The sequence below is a fragment of the Pocillopora damicornis genome, chromosome 13 (assembly GCF_964200805.1).
Source record: "Pocillopora damicornis chromosome 13, jaPocDami1.2, whole genome shotgun sequence".
Classification (NCBI taxonomy): Eukaryota; Metazoa; Cnidaria; class Anthozoa; order Scleractinia; family Pocilloporidae; genus Pocillopora; species Pocillopora damicornis.
The window spans coordinates 13791742-13813041 of NC_142682.1; the positions used below are offsets into that span (position 1 = coordinate 13791742).

The 21300-nt window shown below is 36.5% G+C and overlaps 2 protein-coding genes and 1 long non-coding RNA gene across 3 annotated transcripts; all 3 read left to right on the forward strand.

Moving 5' to 3' along the window:
* Window positions 1-1048: 1048 nt before the first annotated feature.
* On the forward strand, window positions 1049-3369 carry LOC113678458 (QRFP-like peptide receptor). Its single transcript, XM_027195337.2, has one exon. The coding sequence runs from the start codon at window positions 1219-1221 to the stop codon at window positions 2335-2337; it is 1119 nt and encodes a 372-aa protein (XP_027051138.2). The 5' UTR covers window positions 1049-1218; the 3' UTR covers window positions 2338-3369.
* A 4651-nt stretch (window positions 3370-8020) lies between these two features.
* Window positions 8021-9530, forward strand: LOC149035596 (uncharacterized). Its single transcript, XR_016182363.1, has 2 exons — window positions 8021-8328; window positions 9192-9530. It is a non-coding gene; the product is annotated as an uncharacterized LOC149035596 (long non-coding RNA).
* Window positions 9531-16144: 6614 nt separating this feature from the next.
* Window positions 16145-19880, forward strand: LOC113678457 (cholecystokinin receptor-like). Its single transcript, XM_089191752.1, has 2 exons — window positions 16145-18845; window positions 19327-19880. The coding sequence occupies exons 1-2, from the start codon at window positions 17967-17969 to the stop codon at window positions 19357-19359; spliced, it is 912 nt and encodes a 303-aa protein (XP_089047878.1). The 5' UTR covers window positions 16145-17966; the 3' UTR covers window positions 19360-19880.
* The last annotated feature ends 1420 nt before the right edge of the window (window positions 19881-21300 follow it).

Consider the following 21300-nt stretch of genomic DNA (forward strand, 5'->3'; position numbering starts at 1 on the left):
AAATAGTACTATGTCCGACCATTTCCCGGACTTCTCTCTAGCTCATTACTTGAAGGTAAAATTTCGGAAGAAGCGAGCCGGCAAGTAGCAACAGAAAAACCAAACAAAAGTTTGTAAACATGCCAAGCGCCTTAATTTACGTAGTTATAACGTGAGCTTGCGGAGACAAAAATCCATGCTCACAGAGAAAACGGAATGGACAGTAAGAGTTTTAAGGTTTTCACGCGTACTTAGATTTCAAGCTTACGAACGGTAACAAAGATAAAAAACAGCTAACACCTGTATAGTATTTATAGTTTCGTGTTTAAAGACAATACAAAACAAAACAGGAATGATGAAAATTATAGCCAAACTGGCACGAGTATTAAAATTCATACTGAAGAAAAATTCATGTTCAAGGAGTAGGGAGAAACACCCGACTAAGTCTCGTGTTTCTCCCTACACTTCTTTCGTGCTCTAGCCGCTTCCTGTTTACTTTACTTTACTACAGTATCGAGCACAGTCAAGGCCTCTCTATTTGTTAAATGGGTAGTTTTTCTATATCGCCTCATCATACACGTTTAATAATATTTGATCCTGTTTCTGACACCGTGTAAAATGTCTTTTCTATTGCTTCTCCTTTTATTAATTAATTTATTAACAAACTTGGAGATAAATTGAGAAAAAAGAAAGACGATGTCAACGGAAATGCAATCGCACCAAATTTACAGCAATCGTCATTATCTAGATAAAATCACCTTAGAAACATTTAAAACACAAAGACACCGACCACGCTAAATGTAAATTTACTCCCAAAGTAGGCGTGCGCGGGTGTGTGTTTTTGTGTATTTTGATTATTTTCTTCCAATTGTAACCTTTCTGGGTTAATTTGAATTCTCAACCATTATCCGAAGAATCATCTTGGGATCGTTTATTTAAGAGTATCTTTAAAACCACAACAGTCCACCTAATCGAAAAGGCGACGCTACGAAAGTCATCAAAATTCCGTTTTCCGTTTTGAGGTTTCAACCGTCAAGGTGTCATAGCAACGTCTTTAAATGATCAAAGGGCTGTCACGGAACCAGGAGAACTTAAAGAAAATGAAAACAGATCATGACCAAGGTCTGACGATTCATGAGTCATTACTCAATTTGAATATTCAGCACTCACACTGAGATTTTCTTAATAGACAACGCTTGAAAATCACGACATTCAAATTGCAAGTTCAAGAGAATAGTCATGAATGTAACAAGCGCATCGCTAGAGGGAGAAAACAGTTCATTCGAAACTACAACAAGCAGTGCAGCTGAAGCACTAGTATCGTACGTATCTGACTGTGGTAATAGCACAAGTGAGATCATAATTCCAAAGGCAGTCACGATGTCATTTTATTGCGTCGTTCTGTTTCTCTCAGTTCTTGGGAACTCCCTGCTTATCTTTATTATCAAGAGAAACAAGCGGATGCAAACAATAACCAATTATCTGATCGCCAATATGGCGGTATCTGACTTATTATTAATAGTTCTGGCAACACCACGACAAATAATAGAAGAATCGTTTGGGCCTCGAAGATGGCTCATTAGCGGAAGCTTCGGTTCGTTTCTCTGCAAAAGTCTTTCTTTCTTCCAAGATATTTCAACAGCAGTGTCAATTTTGAGTCTCGTCGTCATAGCAATCGACAGATACAGAGGAATTGTGTTTCCATTGCGAAAACCATTCATAAAGCCGGCTAAACTCTACAAAGTTGTCATACCGTTGATATGGCTCTTTTCGATGAGTCTTCACGCACCTTACTTCTACATTTATGGCACAACCACAACTGATGACAAAACATATTGCAATCAGTTGAGCTGGGGTCCTAAATTAGATTTTAAGAAAAGTCAAAAAATATTTTTTATGATAGTATTCATTTGCGTTATAGCTATTCCTGAATGTATCGTCATATCACTGTACTCTGCTATCATATTCAGTCTTAAAAGAAACGCAATTGCAACATGTCAGGGTTCTTCAAATAGCATGGCAGCTCGAAGGCTACAGGAGGACATAAAAGTTGTGAGGAACATTATTGCAATACTTATTGCCTTTTGTGTATCTACCAACCCGTTCATCGTAGTGGCTTTCATGTTTCATTTCGTCTGGGATTTCAAAATACCTTGTAATATGAAGGTTTTCGTCTTTGTAGTCCATTTAATATTTTATTTGCATGCATTAGTAAATCCTTTCATTTATTATATTTTCAACGACAAATATCGACAGAGTTTTCTGAAAATCTTCCGCCAAGTCTCTCTCTCGTTCAGTTGCAAAAAGAACAGAAAAAAGAAGAAAAACTCACGGAATTTGATCGAAACTTCAATGTGACCAACGACAGATAACTGCAGACTCCTAGAAATAATTCATTTTATCCTTTCGTACGTGGATTCACACCGAAGACCGGTAAATGTTGTCAAATGACGAACTGAATTTTTCAAGAGCTGGGGTACAGAGGTACTCATTTCTTATTTCGACATCACTTTGACAAGTTCAGCAGTAAACAATTTTCACAAAAAATAAGAACACTTTTGTTCGAATTCACGGTTTCAGTGAATGATATTCATAGGGCTGATACATAAATATGCAAATAACGACTCTTTTAATAACTGATGGTATCGATCACTAGTTTAAAAGTGTTAGAGAAGTTGGTTGTTTCGAAACTTTCTGTTCACTTTTGTTTTCTGACAGAAAAAAATGTCTGTTATACTTGTGTTAAAAGAATCAAATGATAAAAATACAATTCCCTCTAAGAGTTAAACGTCACGGAAAATGGAGATTTGGAGTTACTCATTATCTATTTAAGGATAATCTTAAAGGGAAGTCGCATACTGCATATAACCGGGAGAAAATATGATGTACATCATGTGCTTCATTTTCATTGCTTTTGTTTGTGTTCTTATCGGTTTATTTTTCTCATGCTCGTAACATGATGAAAAACATCTTTCTGAACTTGTAATTAGATGCGAAAGGAGCTATTGATAATTACAAACAATGTTGATTATGAATCGAAACTTTCAGTTTTGAGGACCGTTCTAGAGCGAAACCGGAAAAAGATGATATTTTTTTCAACCCGTAATCTAATTTTGCTAGCAGGCAAGGGATGATTTGGAGGAAAAACTTACTCCGCGATCGAGAACGAAGATGGAATTTCTGTCGAAGTGACACAAAGATTCTGTAGGAAAAACACGCTGTTTTCTTTGTGTTAAAAGCAACTGTAGGTCAGGGTCACCGGTTCATGTTTGTGTGGAAAGTTACAAACAATTTGGAAAGTTCGGTTCCCTCAAAGCTTTCTGATAGGAAATGATTGCTGCTGTATTTTAACACAAATTAAAAAAAATAATAATAAAAATAAATAATTTTAATTTTATGCCTTTCATAATTATGGGTGATATAAAGGAAATACTTGTGCGGTAGACAAGTGATATGGCTGGCGGAATAACTGTTGTCAGTTAAAAGTATTTTCAAGATAAAATATATGTTTGGAAGTTCTGGGCAGATTTTAACCCAAAAACGTTTTTTTAAAACATTTCCCCATTAATTGTTTGACCCCTAGACCAAACATGATCAAAAAATCAATCAATATATGGTCTCCTTGTCTGACATGAGAGTTCTAAAGACGGATTTTCACAAGGATGATGTGTAAAATTGCTAGTAATGACCGTTTAGGAAATGAGAAGGAAGACAAATGTTACGTCATAACTTTTGATCTTGTCAAGTCTTCCAGGAAGAAAACAGCAACACCAAGAGTGAAGGTCATTTTGCAGTCTTATAACGTTACGCAAACCGGGAATCTACGGATTAACACTCTTTTATTTTTCATTGAACTAGTTTTGGTTATTACAGGCTTTTATGGGGGAGAGCTGAGCAACCCACGCTGTGCGTGAGATTTTGCGCTGATCTCACGTAATTGCATGTTTGACTACGACGACGATCCTTAGAGAGTGTGGGTGATGGAAATAATTCCTTGTCCTTTCACGTTCCGCCTTATTAAGTCGTTTTTTCCAACTACTTCTGGAGCTTTAACTTTAGCCCGGCTTTTGACTAGTTTGAGGAAAGATAAAACTGGAGACATTTTCCAGAATCGAATGTCCTCGGCATAACAGCTTAACCAAAACTCCTCTTTACGCGAACTTCTAAATCAGACATAATAAGAAAAAAAACCATGTCTCCAACCTTGACATAATAGTTACAGAAAAAATTGTCTCAAAAACCCATATTAAAAATTATTTAAACTTGTCCACCTGTGTGGAGATAGCTCATGGCAAGCACGCACGCTGTCAAGGTCAGAAGCTTCAAAGGTGAACAAAACATGATTGAAAAAAAGAATCAATCCTGAATCAGCCGCGGCGGACACGATCACTAGAATTTCGCTTTTCGACATTCTACAAGAGCTATCGATTAGGTCGGAAGTTTCGGTTCTACCATTACTTCAAGAAATCCAGAAAATGTTCAGTTATGCTAATATGTGTAGCTCATTTACATTTTATCTGCATTCGTTGGTAACCCTCGTAACTAGATGGAAACAGCAATGTGACAAAAGAAAAATTCGCGCAAAACCCTTTTGGAAATTAATAATCATTTGTTAATCTATCCATTTCTAATTTTACAAATGCATTAACATCGGCGGCGGAGTGATTGTTGACGAATTTCAGACTGAATTTCATTTGGCCTTTGTTCCAGAGGATCCAAATATAACTTCGAAGTGACTTTCGAAAGTTCGGTAATCCCATCTTAACAAATACTCTTAAACGATAAGATAATTTTCTTCGGAGTTGACGGTCTAAATGAAAGAACTTAAAAAAGCCGATGCGTAACTTGTGAATTATGAACTTTTTTTTAAAAACTGGTGGTGTAGGCCACCTGTTAATGTTTTTAAGGGGAAGCGATGACGTCGGAAATTAAAGTTCTTTCCATCCCGGAAGACTCACGGGGATAAAATTGGACATGAAGAAGAAAGAACTACTATTAAAGCTTCGCATCCCTTCCGACATTTGAGGGTCAGTTTACGGAAATAGGCATAGAGCATACCAAAGAGAGTGTCAGTACCTTGATCATGATAAATTCCATTCTTCATTCTCATAGACAGAGTCTATTCCATTGGCTAATCCAGACTCCATAGTAAAACTTTTGATATCTAATTTTTACTAGTTTCAGAGATAGTTTTAATTCCCTATTTGTCTAGTATTTCCCCCAAAACAATTATTTTTGTGTTTCGTTTCCATATTTTTTACCAAATATATACTGTGACCTAAGCTTAAAAAATTAAGAAAGAAGAAAGTAATCGTTTTGGGTTGCCTCTCGTTCTCGTAATGTATAGTAAAGTAAAACTGTTCAGAAGGAGTAGATTTTTTTTTCAGCTCAAAGGCTGTAATTCGATGCAGTCATCTAAACACTCAAATTGCAGCTCTAAATTACAGAAGACTTCTAAAATTGGAAAGCGAATATAAGTTTCTTGTCTTTCCTGTATTGAAAACTTTGTTTATCAACTGAGTTGCCAATGTCATATGGCCACGGAAAAGAGATTCTGAAGTTGACATTTCAAGGATTAGCCCTTCGTCAAGGGCAAAACTACTCTGGAAAACAAACAAATACTCAATATGCAACTAATCTCTGGGAAAATAAAAATTCCAGCAGACTTAAAATACCTAAATGCCTTCAGTTTCTCAAAGACAGTAATATTAAGATTTATTGTCAGAACAGCAATCCGAGCATTCGTCTTGGTACCTACCTTTCCCCCCTTATCGTTTTTATAATCATCATTATAATTTTGTTTAAGCATAGTTCTGCTCTCCCTGTTTGTCTCATTTAAGCAACTTAAATGAGACTCAGAAACTTGTTGACTCGGAAACTTGATAGTTCTTTTACCCAATGGTTCTTCTTTTATTTCTATTTCTTGGTGTGTATTTTCTATCTTCTATGATAAAAATCTGTAAATGCACAAAAGTGAATAAAGTATTAATGTTATTATATGGATATGGAACTCAGACTTCAAATTATCTAAATGTAAAGGTAACTCCGTAATTTGTTTTAATGAATTTCTTGACAAGATATCACAGGAGAGCGCCATCATTATCATGAAAAGCCGCCAGTACAATTAATCGGTGATTTCGATTCGACCACATCGCAATAATCAAGGATCTACGATACGAGGCAGGTGCTTAGTGGACTTGCCCCAAAAAATGAAATAACTATCTTTGACATTTTCTGAAAAACATATGTCGATCGTAGAGATAGCAACATTATCAGTATTCCGAACGCAGCTATAACGAAAAAAAAAAAAAAAAGAAAGAAAGAAAGGAACAAAACTAAAAGAAGGGTAAAAGATATATATACAGAATATGATTTTTATTTGTTACACTTTCACCAGGTGTTTTCCTCAGCATTTCATTAGCCTATAGAACCGGAGGAAAGAACATTTCAACAAAATAAAAAAGGAAACAATGGAAAAGAAAGGCTTTACACAATGAAACAGCTTTAGCAATTGTGATGGCCCATAACTTAAACTCACTATACATCTGCAGCACACGGCCACCAACATAACGATAAAGATCTCGTCATGCTGCCTTTGTAATGTTTTCTCAAACCCACTAATCCTAAATCAACTCCAACTGTTTTTCTTCCGGCCCCCTTATCACCATTGATCTTTTTAATATTTTTTCCAGCTTGAAAACGATAAGTTTAAGGTCTCATGGTAACATCTGAATGTTAATGCAAACCTTTTCTTTGTCTACCACAGATCATTTCGGTCTATGTATATTATTGTTACTTATTTTCCTACCGCTGAATTTTCGCGATCTTCGAGGTTGTCAAAAAATCGTGAAATAAGAGACCCACGTAAAAAGGTTTTCGCAAAAATCAACCACGCAAAATTGAATACACTTGACTAGGAGTAAGGGAAAGCGCTATGTTGCCAAAAGTTGGGAGAAAGCTAACTACTGGGGTATTAACGATATGCTGCTCTTCCATTCGAGGATCCCTTTGAAGAAATTGACAATAACCTTTATCAGCTGTAAGTGCAAACAGACGGTGTCATGTTCTCTTGTTCAGTGTCATTGAAAACTGTTGTTTGAGAAAATCAATTCAGTGCTAGTAACTGTTTGATAATGCAGATCAGTAATGCAGATTCTTTGCGAAATTTAGTTCCTTTCAAAGTAAATATTTTTGCAAAATGAGTTGCGAAATTAAAGTCCTGCGAAATATGCCCGTTCCATTTTCGCAAATTAAGTTCACGCGAAAATAAGTGACTAAAAGGTAGTTTCGTCGCCCGGCGAGAGAAAAGAAGAAGGAGTACCAATATAATAAACATGAACATCTTTTTTTGGATCTATTAATCTTGGCGATGGAAGTCTTTCCAGCGCTACACAAATTTTTCCTTAAAATCCGGCTTTCAAGGTTATTTCGTATTTTTTCTTTCCAATTTTTGTAATTCTTATTTTTTCTTCCGTTTCACGTTGTGCCGTCAGTTCTACCGTCATAAAATTAAAATCTTCTTCACAGAAAGTTGATTTTGTGGTTATAACAGCACAGCATTTACTACTTGTGAAAATGACAATTAAACTTCTTGCTTGGTTTCTCCTCCCATTTCAACCGAGTCAGTTTTTTTGTAGTCTCTAATGCATAAAACATTATTCGTTTCCTGAAGTTCCGTTTCACACAAAATTGAAAACCCAGGTGTAATATTTTTCATACAAGTTTTTATTCATATCTACTGCTCAGATCATACATCTCAGCTCTTTGTAAATAACTGGATCAGAAAAATGGTTATATAAAAAATTTCTTCTTATCATACAAAAGTTTGTTATGCAATAGCATACACACACATCATAATTTCGTTTTCCGTTTAAAATCAAAGTAAACGAAAACTGCGTCCTCGTTTGGAAACGAATCTAGTGTTGAACTGACTTCAAGCCAGGTTTTATCCCATATGATGACTCGTTTAAGCATGATTTTGGCCAGTTGTGGAAAGAAACTTCTTCATGCTGATATGCAAATTCAATGAAAAATCGTCAGTTGCACTCGGAAACAACTATGATCTGCATCCTTGGAAAGTTTTTACTAAGATTACATTCGCTATTAGTTCAAGGCGACAGCACGATTTGGTGACACCTTGGCGTCCAAATACACGCTGTGGCCAACTTCAATTCTTGTTCTCCGATCACATCTTTCTTTACGTGGAACTCATTAGCATTCATCACCACACCCAGGAACAAAATAGATTGCAATTCAAATAAAACACAAAAACAGCAAAAATACCATCCACGTCAATACCTAAAATGGCCTTTGAAAAGGAGGAACAGAAGCTTCTAAGGAAGAGCACAGGTAAATCTTACCCCTGTATATCACCTCTATTTCTCCGCGGTTTCAGAAAAAAACCATGAAACAAGTCTTCTATCGTTCAGTTAAATTTGGACCACAGGAACATAGCATTAATGAAAAAAAAACACTCTGTAGGAAATTAACTGGGCTTTCATTTAAAGACACTGGGCGAAATTAACGCTCACAATTCTCTCTAAGAGTTAAACGGCACAGAAAATGGAGATTTGGAGTTACGCATTTTCTATTTAAGGATAATCTTAAAGGGAAGTCGCATACTTCATACAAGCGGGAAAAAAGATGAAATAGATCATGTGTTTCATTTTCATTCCTTTTGTTTTGTGTTCTTTTGTTTGGAAGAAGAAACACGTATTTGCTTAATTAACCGATACCCTTAACCCTTTACATCCTAACCTAAGTATGCATATTCTCCACACTGTTATTTATAAATTTCCTAAGGTGCTGACAAGGAGAATTTGTTTGCCAATCAAAAGGTTTCTTCCCTGGTCACTCTTAGGGTTTAAAGAGTTAAAATTGGCGACTTCCTTGTCTATATTACCGGTTAATTTTATCACGCTCGTGACAGGACGAAAAACATCTTCCTGAACTTGTTATTTGATGTGTAAACGGAGCTATTAGCATTTACAAACAATGTTTATTATGAGTCGAAACTTTCAGTTTTGAGGACCGTTCTAGAGCGAAACCGGAAAGGAAGATCTTCGTTTCAACCCTCAATCCAATTTTGATAGCAGGAAAGGGGTGATTTGGGGGAAATAAACTTACACCGCGATCGAGAACGAAGATGGGATTTCTGTCGAAGTGACACAAAGATTCTGTAGGAAAAACAAGCTGTTTTCTTTGATTTTCAGCATGAAAGTTGCCCAAACAATGATCAGAAAAGAGGAAACGGTGAAGCACAATTTTTCTGTTTAATTAAAAGATTGCTCTGAATGGTACACTAAAGAAAAACAAAACAGCTTTCTTGTCCACGTTGACGGTGTTCTAGATACTAGTTGAGAAAAGCAATATGTAAAACTGTGTAAAATATGACCGTGTTAAAAGCAGCTGTAAGTGAAGGTCACCGGTTCATGTTTGTGTGGAAAGTTACAATCAATTTGGAAAGTTCGGTTCCCTCAAAGCTTTCTGATAAGAAATGATTACTTCTGTATTTTAACACAAATTGAATATATATCAAAAATAAAGATTTTTAATTTTATACCTTTTATAATTATAGATGCTGTAAAGGAAATACTTATGCAGCATACTAGTGATAAGGCTGAAGGAATAACTGTTATCTGTTTAAACTATGTTCAAGATAAAACATAGTATTTTTTGGACGTTCTGGGCAGATTTTAACCCGAAAACGTTTTTTAAAACATTTCCTCATTAATTGCTTAAGCCCTAGACCAAACATGATCAACAATTCAATCAATATAACTCCTTGTCTGACATGAAAGTTCGGAAGGCGGATTTTCAAAGGGATGACATGTAAAATAGCTCGTGATGACCGTTTAAGAGATGAGAGGAATATATCACTTGTCAGTGTTTATAAAGGAAGATAAATGTTATGTCATAACTTTTGATCCTGTCAAGTCTTTCAGGCAGAAAACAACAACACCAAAAGTGAAGGTCATTTTATAGTCTTGCAACGCTACGCAAACCGGGAATCTACGGATTAACACTCTTTCATTTTTCATTGAACTAGTTTTGGTTATTACAGGCTTTTATGGGGGAGAGCTGAGCAGACCACGCTTTGCGAGAGGTTTTTGCGCTGTCCTCGGGTAATTGCATGTTTGACTACGTAGACGATCCTGGGAGGGTGTGGGTGACGGAAATAATTCTTTGCCCTTCCACGTTCCGCCTTACTAAGTCGTTCCTTCGAAGTACTTCTGGAGCTTTAAATTTTGCCCAGCTTTTGACTGGTTTGAGGAAAGATAAAACTGGATACCTTTTCCAGAATCGAATGTCCTCTCATGACAGCTTAACCAAAACTCCTCTTTACGAGAACTTCTAAATCAGACATAATTGAAAAAAAACCATGTCTCCAACCTTGACATAATAGTTACAGAGAAAATTGTCTCAAAAACCCATAGTACAACTTATTTAAACTTGTCCACCTTTGTGGAGATAGCTTATGGCAAGCAAGCACACGATCAAGGTCAGAAGCTTCAAATGTAAACAAAACAATAAAAAAAAGCAATCATGAATATTCCGCGGCGGATAGAATAACTAGAATTTCGCTTGTCAACAGTCTGCAAGATTCGGAAGTTTCGGTTCCATCATTGCTTCAAGAAATGCAGAAAACATTCAGTTATGCTAATGTTTGTGGCCCATTTACATCTTATTTGAATCCGTTGGTAGCCCTCGTAACTAGATGGAAACACCAATATGACAAAAGAAAAATAAGTGAAAACCCCCACATGAAATTAATAATTAATCGTTTACCTATTTATTTCTAATTTTACCAATGCATTAACGTCGGCGGCGGAGTGATTGTTGACGAATTTCAGACTGTATTTCATTTAGCCTATGTTGCAGAGGATCTACATATAACTTCGAGGTGACTTTCGAAAGCTCGATAATCCAACCTCAACAAATACTCTTAAACGATAAAATAATTTTTTCGTTGGAGTTGACGGTCTAAATTAAATGACAGAACTTAAAAAGGGCGATATGTAAATTGTAAATAATGAACTTTTCTAAGTAACCGATGGTGTGGGCCACCTGTTAATGTTTTTAAGGGAAAGCGACGGCGTCGGAAATTAAAGTTGTTTCCATGCTTTCCATCTCGGAAGACTCACGGGGAAAAATCGAGCAAGAAGGAGAAAGAACTTTTACTAACGCTTGACATCCCTTTAAATACCTGTGGGCGATTTCACGGAAATAGGCATAGAGCATACCAAAGAGGTAACCGGTCAAGTCGTCCGAAACTCATCTCGCTCGAAGTCATGTCGCCCGGAACCAGAGTCATGTTGCCCGAAATTCATAGTCATGTCGCCCGAAATCCTGAGTCATGTTGCCCGAAATTTTATCGAGTTTAATCTTGAAGAAAAGTAACGATGGCAAGGAATAAACTCGTAAAATTCTGACTCGTAAAATGTTTTCGTCCGCTAACCTATGCAAATATGAAGTAAACCAAAGACTCAAATATCACTGTTCATTTCAGCGTTGTTCGTTGTTACGAACTAAACTGCTCATTCTACAGTACAGATTCTAGTAATTATAAGCGGAACTTTCAGTTATCAGAATTTTTCACACATATCAGAAAAATACATCGTTCTCTTAGTTTTATTTATCGTATAAAAAACAACATGAAACTTTCACAGCGTTTTTTTTTTTTTTTTTTTTTTTCTGGTTATTGTTAACCACGCGAACAAAGCGAGTTAGTATCATTCCCCTTGGGATCAGACGCGGCTTAAATTATCGCGACTTGTTCACTTGCTCCTTGTTTCCTCGGTCGGTCGAATGTAAATTTTGTTCCGGCTAATTATACATAAAGAGGGTAAATTAATAACAGCCACCTTATTCCGAGATAATCAGCAAGCTGAAACACGAGATCGTTATACGTACGCAAAAAGATTATACAGTGAGCTTTCATCCCTGTAACGAGTGCGGAAATGAAGTTCGACCACGCCATCAAGCCCTTCAGTGCGACAATTGCGGCTTTTGGCAGCATCGTATCTGCGGGACTGGTATCGACCAAGCCATCTACCGTTTGGCAATAATCAGAGGAAGAACAGATTCGTTGTGCGTTGCATGTTCTCTTGCGGCATCGAACCCAGGTGACCAGGTCCCCGCTGCTGAGAGCACAAGAACCGACTTCGCCCAAGGTACGGAAATTTTAAGTCCACTGTTTGTCCCTGAAATAAATTTATTCTTAACCAAGAACTTGACCTTTCTAGCCTGAGTCTTATCTTGAACGTTTTTTCCCATAAACGAGTTTACGATAAAAATGCGGTTTTATTTTTGCTTTGCAGATCTTTCTCCAGTGTATCTACCTTTCTACCTACTGATTCAGCTGCTCCACCGAGAGACCTCTGTGTGCACCGTCCAAGTTCGACTCGTCAACGCCAGAAAACTGCAAAGGATCCAGCGTAAAAAATGTCGCGCACTTCAAGCAAGAGTCTTTGGCTACTAGGAGGATTACACAGCGAGTAAAATTTCAAGTAGGCGACTCCTTAAAGCATGCTCTCACTTAGCACATGGATTATTATTACTATTATTATTATTACTATTATTATTTTTTTTTTTAAACAACAATAAAACTTTATTCATAGATTTAAAAAAAATAGACTTTTTACAGATTCAAGAATATGAATATTAAAATATATACCCTATTGTACATTCTTCTTGTGTACGAAAGATAATTGTCGTAAAATGACTATCTAAAGACTACTAATAACAATTATAAAAAGCATCAAAAAGTTGATAAAGAAATAAAAACTATCTAAAAATAATAGTTCAAACTGATAAAGAGTTACTACTTAAATTCTGGCTTGCGCACTTTCCGATGTAATGTCAATGTCAGTTATTATTATTATTATTATTATTATTATTATTATTATTATTATTATTCTAGTTTAAAAGGAATAGTTTATTTTCTCACGATAAAAAAAAATCAGATATGTAATAAGTGTTTTATTATAACGAACTTACCTTAAGTTAGCATTTGAATTTGTTTTCAAAGGCCGGGTGTCACTTGGACAACCCACACGTCCTCGCGTGTAATTAGGTTTAGTTGCTAGCAATAAATATGTTTGTATTAATGCGTGTCTGAATTTACCGCAACGTCACAATCTTGCTTGGCAACCATGTGATGATTCTTGCGCACATGCTGTATTCAAGATGGCGGCGTTTTCCAATGTTCCAATCGTGGTGATGTGAACCTTCGTTCGAAACAGAATGCTTCCACATAAAACAACAACAGTTAGAACCATACTGTAACTGATTTTTTTTTTTTTTCGTGTTCTATTTTAGGATTACTATCTCTGATATCAAACGACAGCGAAATGAACGACCAGTTTCACGATTCAACATTATGCGAGTTTCTTCCTTTCGATTTACTTAAGACGTTACTTTTCTTCAAGTTTAAACACTCGATAAAATTTCGGGCTACATGACTTAGGATTTCGGGCGACATGACTATGAATTTCGGGCAACATGACTCTGGTTTCGGGCGACATGACTTCGGGCGAGATGACTTTCGAGCGACTTCACCGTAAACCTACCAAAGAGAGTGTGAGTACCTTGATCACGATAAGCTCCGTTCTTCATTCTCATAGAAGGAGCATATTACAATAGCCAATCCAGACTCCATGGTAAAACTTTTGATATCAGATGGCCACTAAAAAGAGATTCTGAAGTTGAAATTTCGAGCGTAAGCCCTTCGTCAAGGGCATAATTACTCTGGAAAACAAGCAATTGCCCCAATATGCAACGCATCTCTGGGAAAATAAAAATTCCAGTAAACTTAGAAAACCTGAATTCCTTCAGTTTCTCGAAGAGAATAATATTCAGATTTATTGTCAGAACCACAGAACAGAACATTCGTCTTGGTATCTACCTGTCCTCCCCGCTATCGTTATAATGATTATGATTATAATTTTGTTTAGGCATAGTTCTACTCTCCTTGTTTGTCTTATTTAAGCAACTTAACTGGACTGGAGGCTGACTCGGAAACTTAATAGTTCTTTTACCCCAAAGCTCTTCTTTTATTTCTATTTCTCGGTGTGTATTTTCTATCCTCTATGATAAAAATCTGTAAATGCACAAAAGTGAATAAAATTTTATTAAATGGATATGGAACTCAGCCTTCAAATTACCAAAATGTAAAGGTAACTCCATGATTTGTTTTAATGAATTTCTTGACAAGATATCACAGGAGAGCGCCATCATTATCATGAAAAGCCGCCAGTACAATTAATCGGTGATTTCGATTCGACCACATCGCAATAATCAAGGATCTACAATACGAGGCAGGTGTTTTGTAGTGGTCTTGCCCAAAAAAATAATTTAGATATCTTTGTCAATTTCTGAAACGTTTCATTAAGTGACCAGTAAAACATATCTCGATCGTAGAGATAGCAACATCATCAGTATTCCGAGTGCAGCTAAAACGAAAAAAGAAAAAAAAAATATTGATTGTTGATTGTTAATTGTTATACTTTTATCAGGCCCTCAGGTGTTTTCCTCGGCATTTCATTAGCCTATAGAACCGGGGGAAAAAGAACATTTCAACAAAATAAAAAAGGAAACAATGGAAAAGAGAGGCTTTACACAATGAAACAGCTTTAGCAATTGTGATGGCCCATAACTTAAACTCACTATACATCTGCAGCACACGACCACCAACATAACGATAAAGATCTCGTCATGCTGCCTTTGTAATGTTTTCTCAAACCCACTAATCCTAAATCAACTCCAACTGTTTTTCCTCCCGTTATCATCATCGATCTTTCTAATATTTTTTTCCCGCTTGAAAACGACAAATTTAAAATCTCTTGGTAACATTTGCATGGTAATGCAAACCTTTACTTCGTCTATCACAGATCATTTCGGTCTCTGTACATTACTTTTACTTATTTTCGTACCACTGAATTTTAAAATTTTTTAGCGAAATCTAGCTCCTTTCAAAGTAAATAATTTTGCCAAATGAGTTTCGAAACTAGTCCTGCGAAATACGCCCGTTCCATTTTCGCAAATTAAGTTCGCGCGAAAATAAGTGACTAAAAGGTAGTTTCGTCGTCCAGCGAGAGAAAGGAAGAAGGAGGACCAATATCATAAAACAGCTACATCTTTTTTTGGATCTATTAATCTTGGCAATGGAAGTCTTTCCCGCGCTGTGCTAATTTTTCCTTAAAAACCGGCTTTCAAAGTTATTTTATATTTTTTTTCTAATTTTTTTTAATTCTTACTTTTTTTACGTTTCTTCGCTGTGCCGTCAGTTCTACCATCATAGAATTAAAATTGTCCTTGCAGAAAGTTGATTTTGTGGTTAAAAAAGCACAGCATTTACCAGTTGTGAAAACGATAATTAAACTTCTTGCTTGGTTTCTCCTTTTATTTCAATCGAGTCGGTTTTATTGTGTTCTCTAATACATAAAACATCTTAGTTTCCTGAAGTTCCGTTTCACACAATATTGAAAACTCGGGTGTTATATTTTTCATACAAACTTTTATTCATAACAACTTCTCTGACTATACACCTCAGCTCTCTGTAAATAATTGGATCAGAAAATGGTTATGTAACAATTTCGTCTTATCATACAAACGCTTGTTGTGCAATAGCGTACACACACACGTCACAATTTCGTTTTCCGTTTAAAATCAAAGTAAACGAAAACTGCGTCCTCGTTTTGAAACGAATCTTATGTGAACTAACATTAAGCCAGGTTAAACCCCAGATGATGACTCGTTTAAGCATGATTTTGGCCAATTGTGGAAAGAAACTTCTGCATGCTGATATGCAAATTTATTTTAAAAATCGTCAGTCGCACTCGGACACATCCGTAATCTGCATCCTAGGAAAGTTCTTATTAAAATTACATTCGCGATTAGTTCAAGGCGACAGCCAGATTTGATGAGATCTTGGCGTCCAAATACACACTGTGGCCAACTTCTATCTATGTTCTCCGACCATATCTTTCTTTACGTGGAACTCGCTAACATAGATCACCACACCCAGAAACAAAGAGATTACAATTCAAATAAAAATAAAAATAACAAAAAACCATCCACTTCAACATCTAAAATGGCCTTTGAAAGGCGGAACGGAAGCTTCTAAGGAAAAGCACAAGTCAATCTTACCTTTGTATATCACCTCTTTTCCTCTGCGGTTTAAGAGAAAAAACGCGTCCTCTATCGTTCAGTTCAATTTGGACTACAAAAACACAGCATCAATTAAAAAAAAACACTTTGCAGGAAATTAACTGGGCTCTCAGTTAAATACAATGGGCGAAATTAACACTCACGAGAAATTGCATTAAATAAGGAATGATTTTTTAATAACGCAACCACCGTAAAAATAATACAAACAAAAAAAGAAGAAAATAATCTTAAAGAGGACTAGAAAAAAGAAGCTTGATCGGAAAACTGGGACAATATTAGTCCAGCACTGCATGCAACGTCAAAAGTAAAGAAATCTTCCTCAAAATTATCGTTCTATTGCGCCAAACCTTCTGATTAAATATTTGTCAAACTACCCAAATATTTATCACAGCGTCCATCATAGCATTACTGTCGGATGAAAGATTAGACAGAGGCAAGACTGCGAAAAAAAAAAGAGTAAACGAGGTGGAAATTAACGAACAAAGAAGCAATTTGGTCCCACTAACGAAAGTTAAAGTGACCACGGAACTTGAAAAATTTGACCTCATTTCATGAAGTGTTAATTTCCTCAAATAAGAAAGCCCTTACCACTCCGTTTAATATGCGCCTCGCTGATTATCCAAGGATAAACATAAGCGATGTGTGTGAAGGTAAATGACGGTCTAAAGTACACCCTGCAAGCTATCACGAGAAATGAACCTAACGAACTAGAAAATCTGAAATGAGCGTATCAGACCCTGGTTTTTCCTTATACGAGCAACACGAAGGGGTAGTCCTGACAACCCATTTTGTTTTCAACATTGCAAAGACTCAATATCATCGTAAATAATGGCCTCAATTTAGAGAAAATGAGCCTTTTCAGCTCATTGTCCACTTTCAGACAATACAAGCTCGAATACAATGTAATCTTGATTGACGCTTTCAATAACAGCATTACGGTTTAATTCTATAATTTAACGAAAATTTCATGAAAAAAAAAAAACTTAAAGCCCTCCCCCCCTTGTACTTTCCCATTGTAATCGATCTCTTTGAAGTAAAATCGGAAGAAAAGTTCCGAACGGATGAGGCTCAGCAAGCAATACCATACAATTTACGTATTTGCGTATTCGCATAGGCGTCATTGCGGTCCAGTGATACCAGAGAGTGAAAAACGGCTACACTGGATCATGACGAAATCGGTAGAAAAGCAGCTCGACAAGACACACAAAAGAAGATGCTTCAAAGTCTGAGTTCTCCAAATTGTGCTCACTCAACGACGAAAGCATAGTAACAATCTGGCACCTCAGTCTTAATGAGTCACTTTTGAAAATTATGCATCCCAATATTTCAATAGTATCATAATCAAATAAGTTTATCGTTTGTGAATAACATTATACTCCCCGAAATGGCCGAACATCTATAAGTCTATGTTTATTCCATATGCGTAAATTACACGAGATGATACCAACAGAAACAGAAGTACAAATCTAACACTGAAATCAGGATTTATTCTTCGAGCATGATAAACAACGCGTGCGCTTAAACGATCCGTTCGGAATAATATTACAAGGAATGGATTATCATTTCCTGTATAATATGGGTAGTTTTTCTTGTGGGCAGCACAGTCCAGCGTTGCATTGAAGATGCAGGTTGAGGATTACCGTATTAATACTTTCCCTGTTCGATTGCCAGTTGAATAGATGAGATTTGGTTTTGTTTTGAAAGAAAAACAACTCCAGTTTAAGGGATTTAGTTACTGGTAGCAGAACAACCTGCGTCCTAAAGTTTAGCACTGTATGTCGAAAGCCTGAAAACGTGTCGAACGAAGAACTCCTTGCATGGTCACAAATTACATTTTGCAAAGCCAAAGGAGCAACGCGACATCATTCATAATTCAACTGAATTTCCAAATGGAAGTGACTACAGAGTCACCGACACTGAAAAGTAATTCATTTTGGAGCATAAATGACTCCATTACCACGGATACATCGGATGGCTTCAGCTGTCAGTCAAATCAAAGCAATGGCTCCATAACAAAAGGATTGAAAATATTCTCCTACTGTGTCATCCTGCTTCTCTCAGTCTTTGGGAACTCTCTACTGATCTCCATTATCAAGAGAAACAAGCGGATGCAAACCATTACCAATTATCTCATCGCTAACATGGCGGTCTCAGATATATTAATAACAGTTTCAGCCGTCCCTCGACAAATCACAGAAATATTACTTGGTCCTGAGATTTGGTTGATTAAGGGAGATTTTGGTTCTTTTCTCTGTAAAAGTGTGTCTTTCTTTCAAGATATTTCAACGGCAGTGTCAATTTTAAGTCTCGTCGTCATAGCCATCGACAGATACAGAGGAATTGTGTTCCCTTTGCGAAGACCACTCATAAAGCCGGCTAAACTCTGCAAAGTTATCATACCGTTAATATGGCTTGTTTCCATGAGTCTACACGCCGTTTATTTCTATACTTTTCGCGTGATAACAATCAATGACAAATCATACTGCAGGTTGAGCTGGGCTCCCAAGTTTGATCAGAAGAACTCTCAGGAAATTTATTATGTCATATTACTGGTGCTCCTAACCGCTATTCCAACATGCGTACTTACGTCGCTCTACTCCGTTATAATCCTGAATCTCAAAAGAGGAGGAATTAAAAGATGCAAAAGTCTTTCTAATTGCATAACGTCCCAGAGGCTTAAAGAGGACACAAAGGTGGTGAGGAACATCCTTGCAATTCTGTTTGCTTTTATGGTTTGCATTATCCCAATTAACGTTTTTGCTATCCTAGTGTACTTCGTTTGGGACTGGAAATTGCCCTGTGGTATGGAAGGTTTTGTTTTTGCCGTATATTTCATCCTATATCTAAATGCTTCGGTGAATCCGTGTATTTATTTCACTTTCAATGAAAAATATCGTCAAGGTTTGTTAAACATCCTAAAGGCCTTCATTAGGCGATCAAAGCCCAAGGCAGCTGTCGAGAGACAATCAACTGAATCCATGACGTTAGTAACACCACGGAAAACATCTTAATCCGATGTAACATGGAAACTTGAAATTTATTTCAATTGTAATAATTGCCTTCAAAAATCTTATTGAAAATTTCATGTTTCCATGTTTTCCTTTAAGGGACAATACCGGAAACGATACGCCATATCTCTCCCTATGAATTCGTTTCATTACTACTTTTTCCTTTCAGTGTTTCGTGCTCAGAAGTAGAGACACCACCTGAACCATCGATAAACGTGAGTTCAGCGCAAGAAACCACGAGCTACGAAAATATTTTTTATCTATTTTTCGAGACAAAGTATCTCTCAGGGGTAAATGTTATGACAAGAGTCTCAATCCATAGCTCAATATCTAAAGAACGTAAACACTTTCAAATTATCAATTAGATGACTCTGGAAAAAAAAACCAACTTATGACAGTGCTATTTATTCAACTTCGACGTGTCTCCAAGAGTCATAATTTGCCCAAAGAAGGAAAATCTTGAGATTAGTCATCGCATAGATAATTTTTTAAATTCAATAGTTATTTAATTGACACGATTACCTGATTCGCACATGAAGAATCGAACCTCAATTTCGAATTTGTTAGGATTCTCCAGCACAAAAAAACCGAATTTGGTAAGCTTGGCGTTAATATAATTCATATGCGACAGTTTCCAGCAAACAGCTAAACCAATTTCGACAGAACATATTATGTAAATACATTGAGCTCAGTTGTCAAATAAAGATGTTATCCATTACTGTTTGATGAGCGTGGGAAAAGAACAATCGTTGAAAGGTCTGACGTTTAAATTTTCGGAGAAACCAATACTTTTTGTGTTCCTTGTTTCACGCACACGAGAAACTAATGACATTGTACTTTATATTGCTGCAGTCTGCTATAACATCGCTTCTAGAGGCTGATCACGAGCTTTATGTCTCGGAAAAGAAATCGATAGATATTGACAATGTGACTGTCAGGTTATTTGTGGCTTGACTTATGCGATGGGATGTTCTTTAAAGATAAGAGACTTTCGACGGCGTTCCAAAAATCAAGTCGGTATACCAAAGCCAGAAAACGGCGATTACGTTGGAATATCAGCTTAATTCTTACAGATTTTCGCTCTTCCCTAATCAAAACACCTTTTCAGTTGTTCCAGTACGTTCATTTAGCTGCTTGTCACGTTATTACATATGCTCAATAGGCCTTTCGCAGTTACCGACCATACGGTACAAGAAACACCTTGTCGGAGAGCAAATGCGCACTTTGACATCCAAAACAAATAGTTTCTTTGTTATGGATCAGATATGAATGTTCAAGGCACAAGTTTGCCCGCCAGCTAACGTATTCTTCTGTTATGTCATCGCTAGGGGGCCAATGGCATACTTTTCGATGTTGAGAACGCATAATGTTGTCGCACAATATAAGCGCAGAATATAGGCACAGAATATAGTCACAGAATATCTCCATGTAGGGTTACTAACGGCTGAGGTGCACGAGCATAACTAACCGAATTGGCAGAAGAAAACATGCGCGACAATAAATATAGCATAACCAGAAAAGAAAGGAATATTTTTTCTTCTTGAAATGCTGCTTATGGTTGTGCGCTATTCAGATTATTGAAAGTAACTAACTTCGGTTCATGGCAAATCGTGAATCATGCAGGGAAAAAATGTAATTTCTTAACAGAATAATGTAGATTGATACTTCACATTACAATTGTAAACAGCTGGTCACTTATTTCACTTATTTCATTAGTATCTTGAACTGAAAAGTTTGAAAATCGCACGCCAGCCTTGGAAAAAAAATTGATTGTTACATCAAATGCGTATGCGGAAAATTGTCTAACTTGTACAATATAAACTGTAACTTATGGGCAATTAGGAGTCAATCGTAAATTATCCTCATTGCGAAGTAAACAGCTTGTAAAAAAAATTGTAATTTCTTAACAGATAATGTAGATAAATACTTCACATTACCAATGTAAACAGCTGCTGACTTATTTCACTTTTCTCATTAGTATCTTGAACTGAAAAGTTTGAAAACTGCATGCCAGCCTTGGAAAAACATTGATTGTTACATCTTCAAAGGCCTCTATATGCGGAAAATTGTCTAACTTGAACAATATAAACCGTAACTTATTGGAAATTCAGAGTCAGCCGTAAATTCTGCGCTTTGCGAAGTA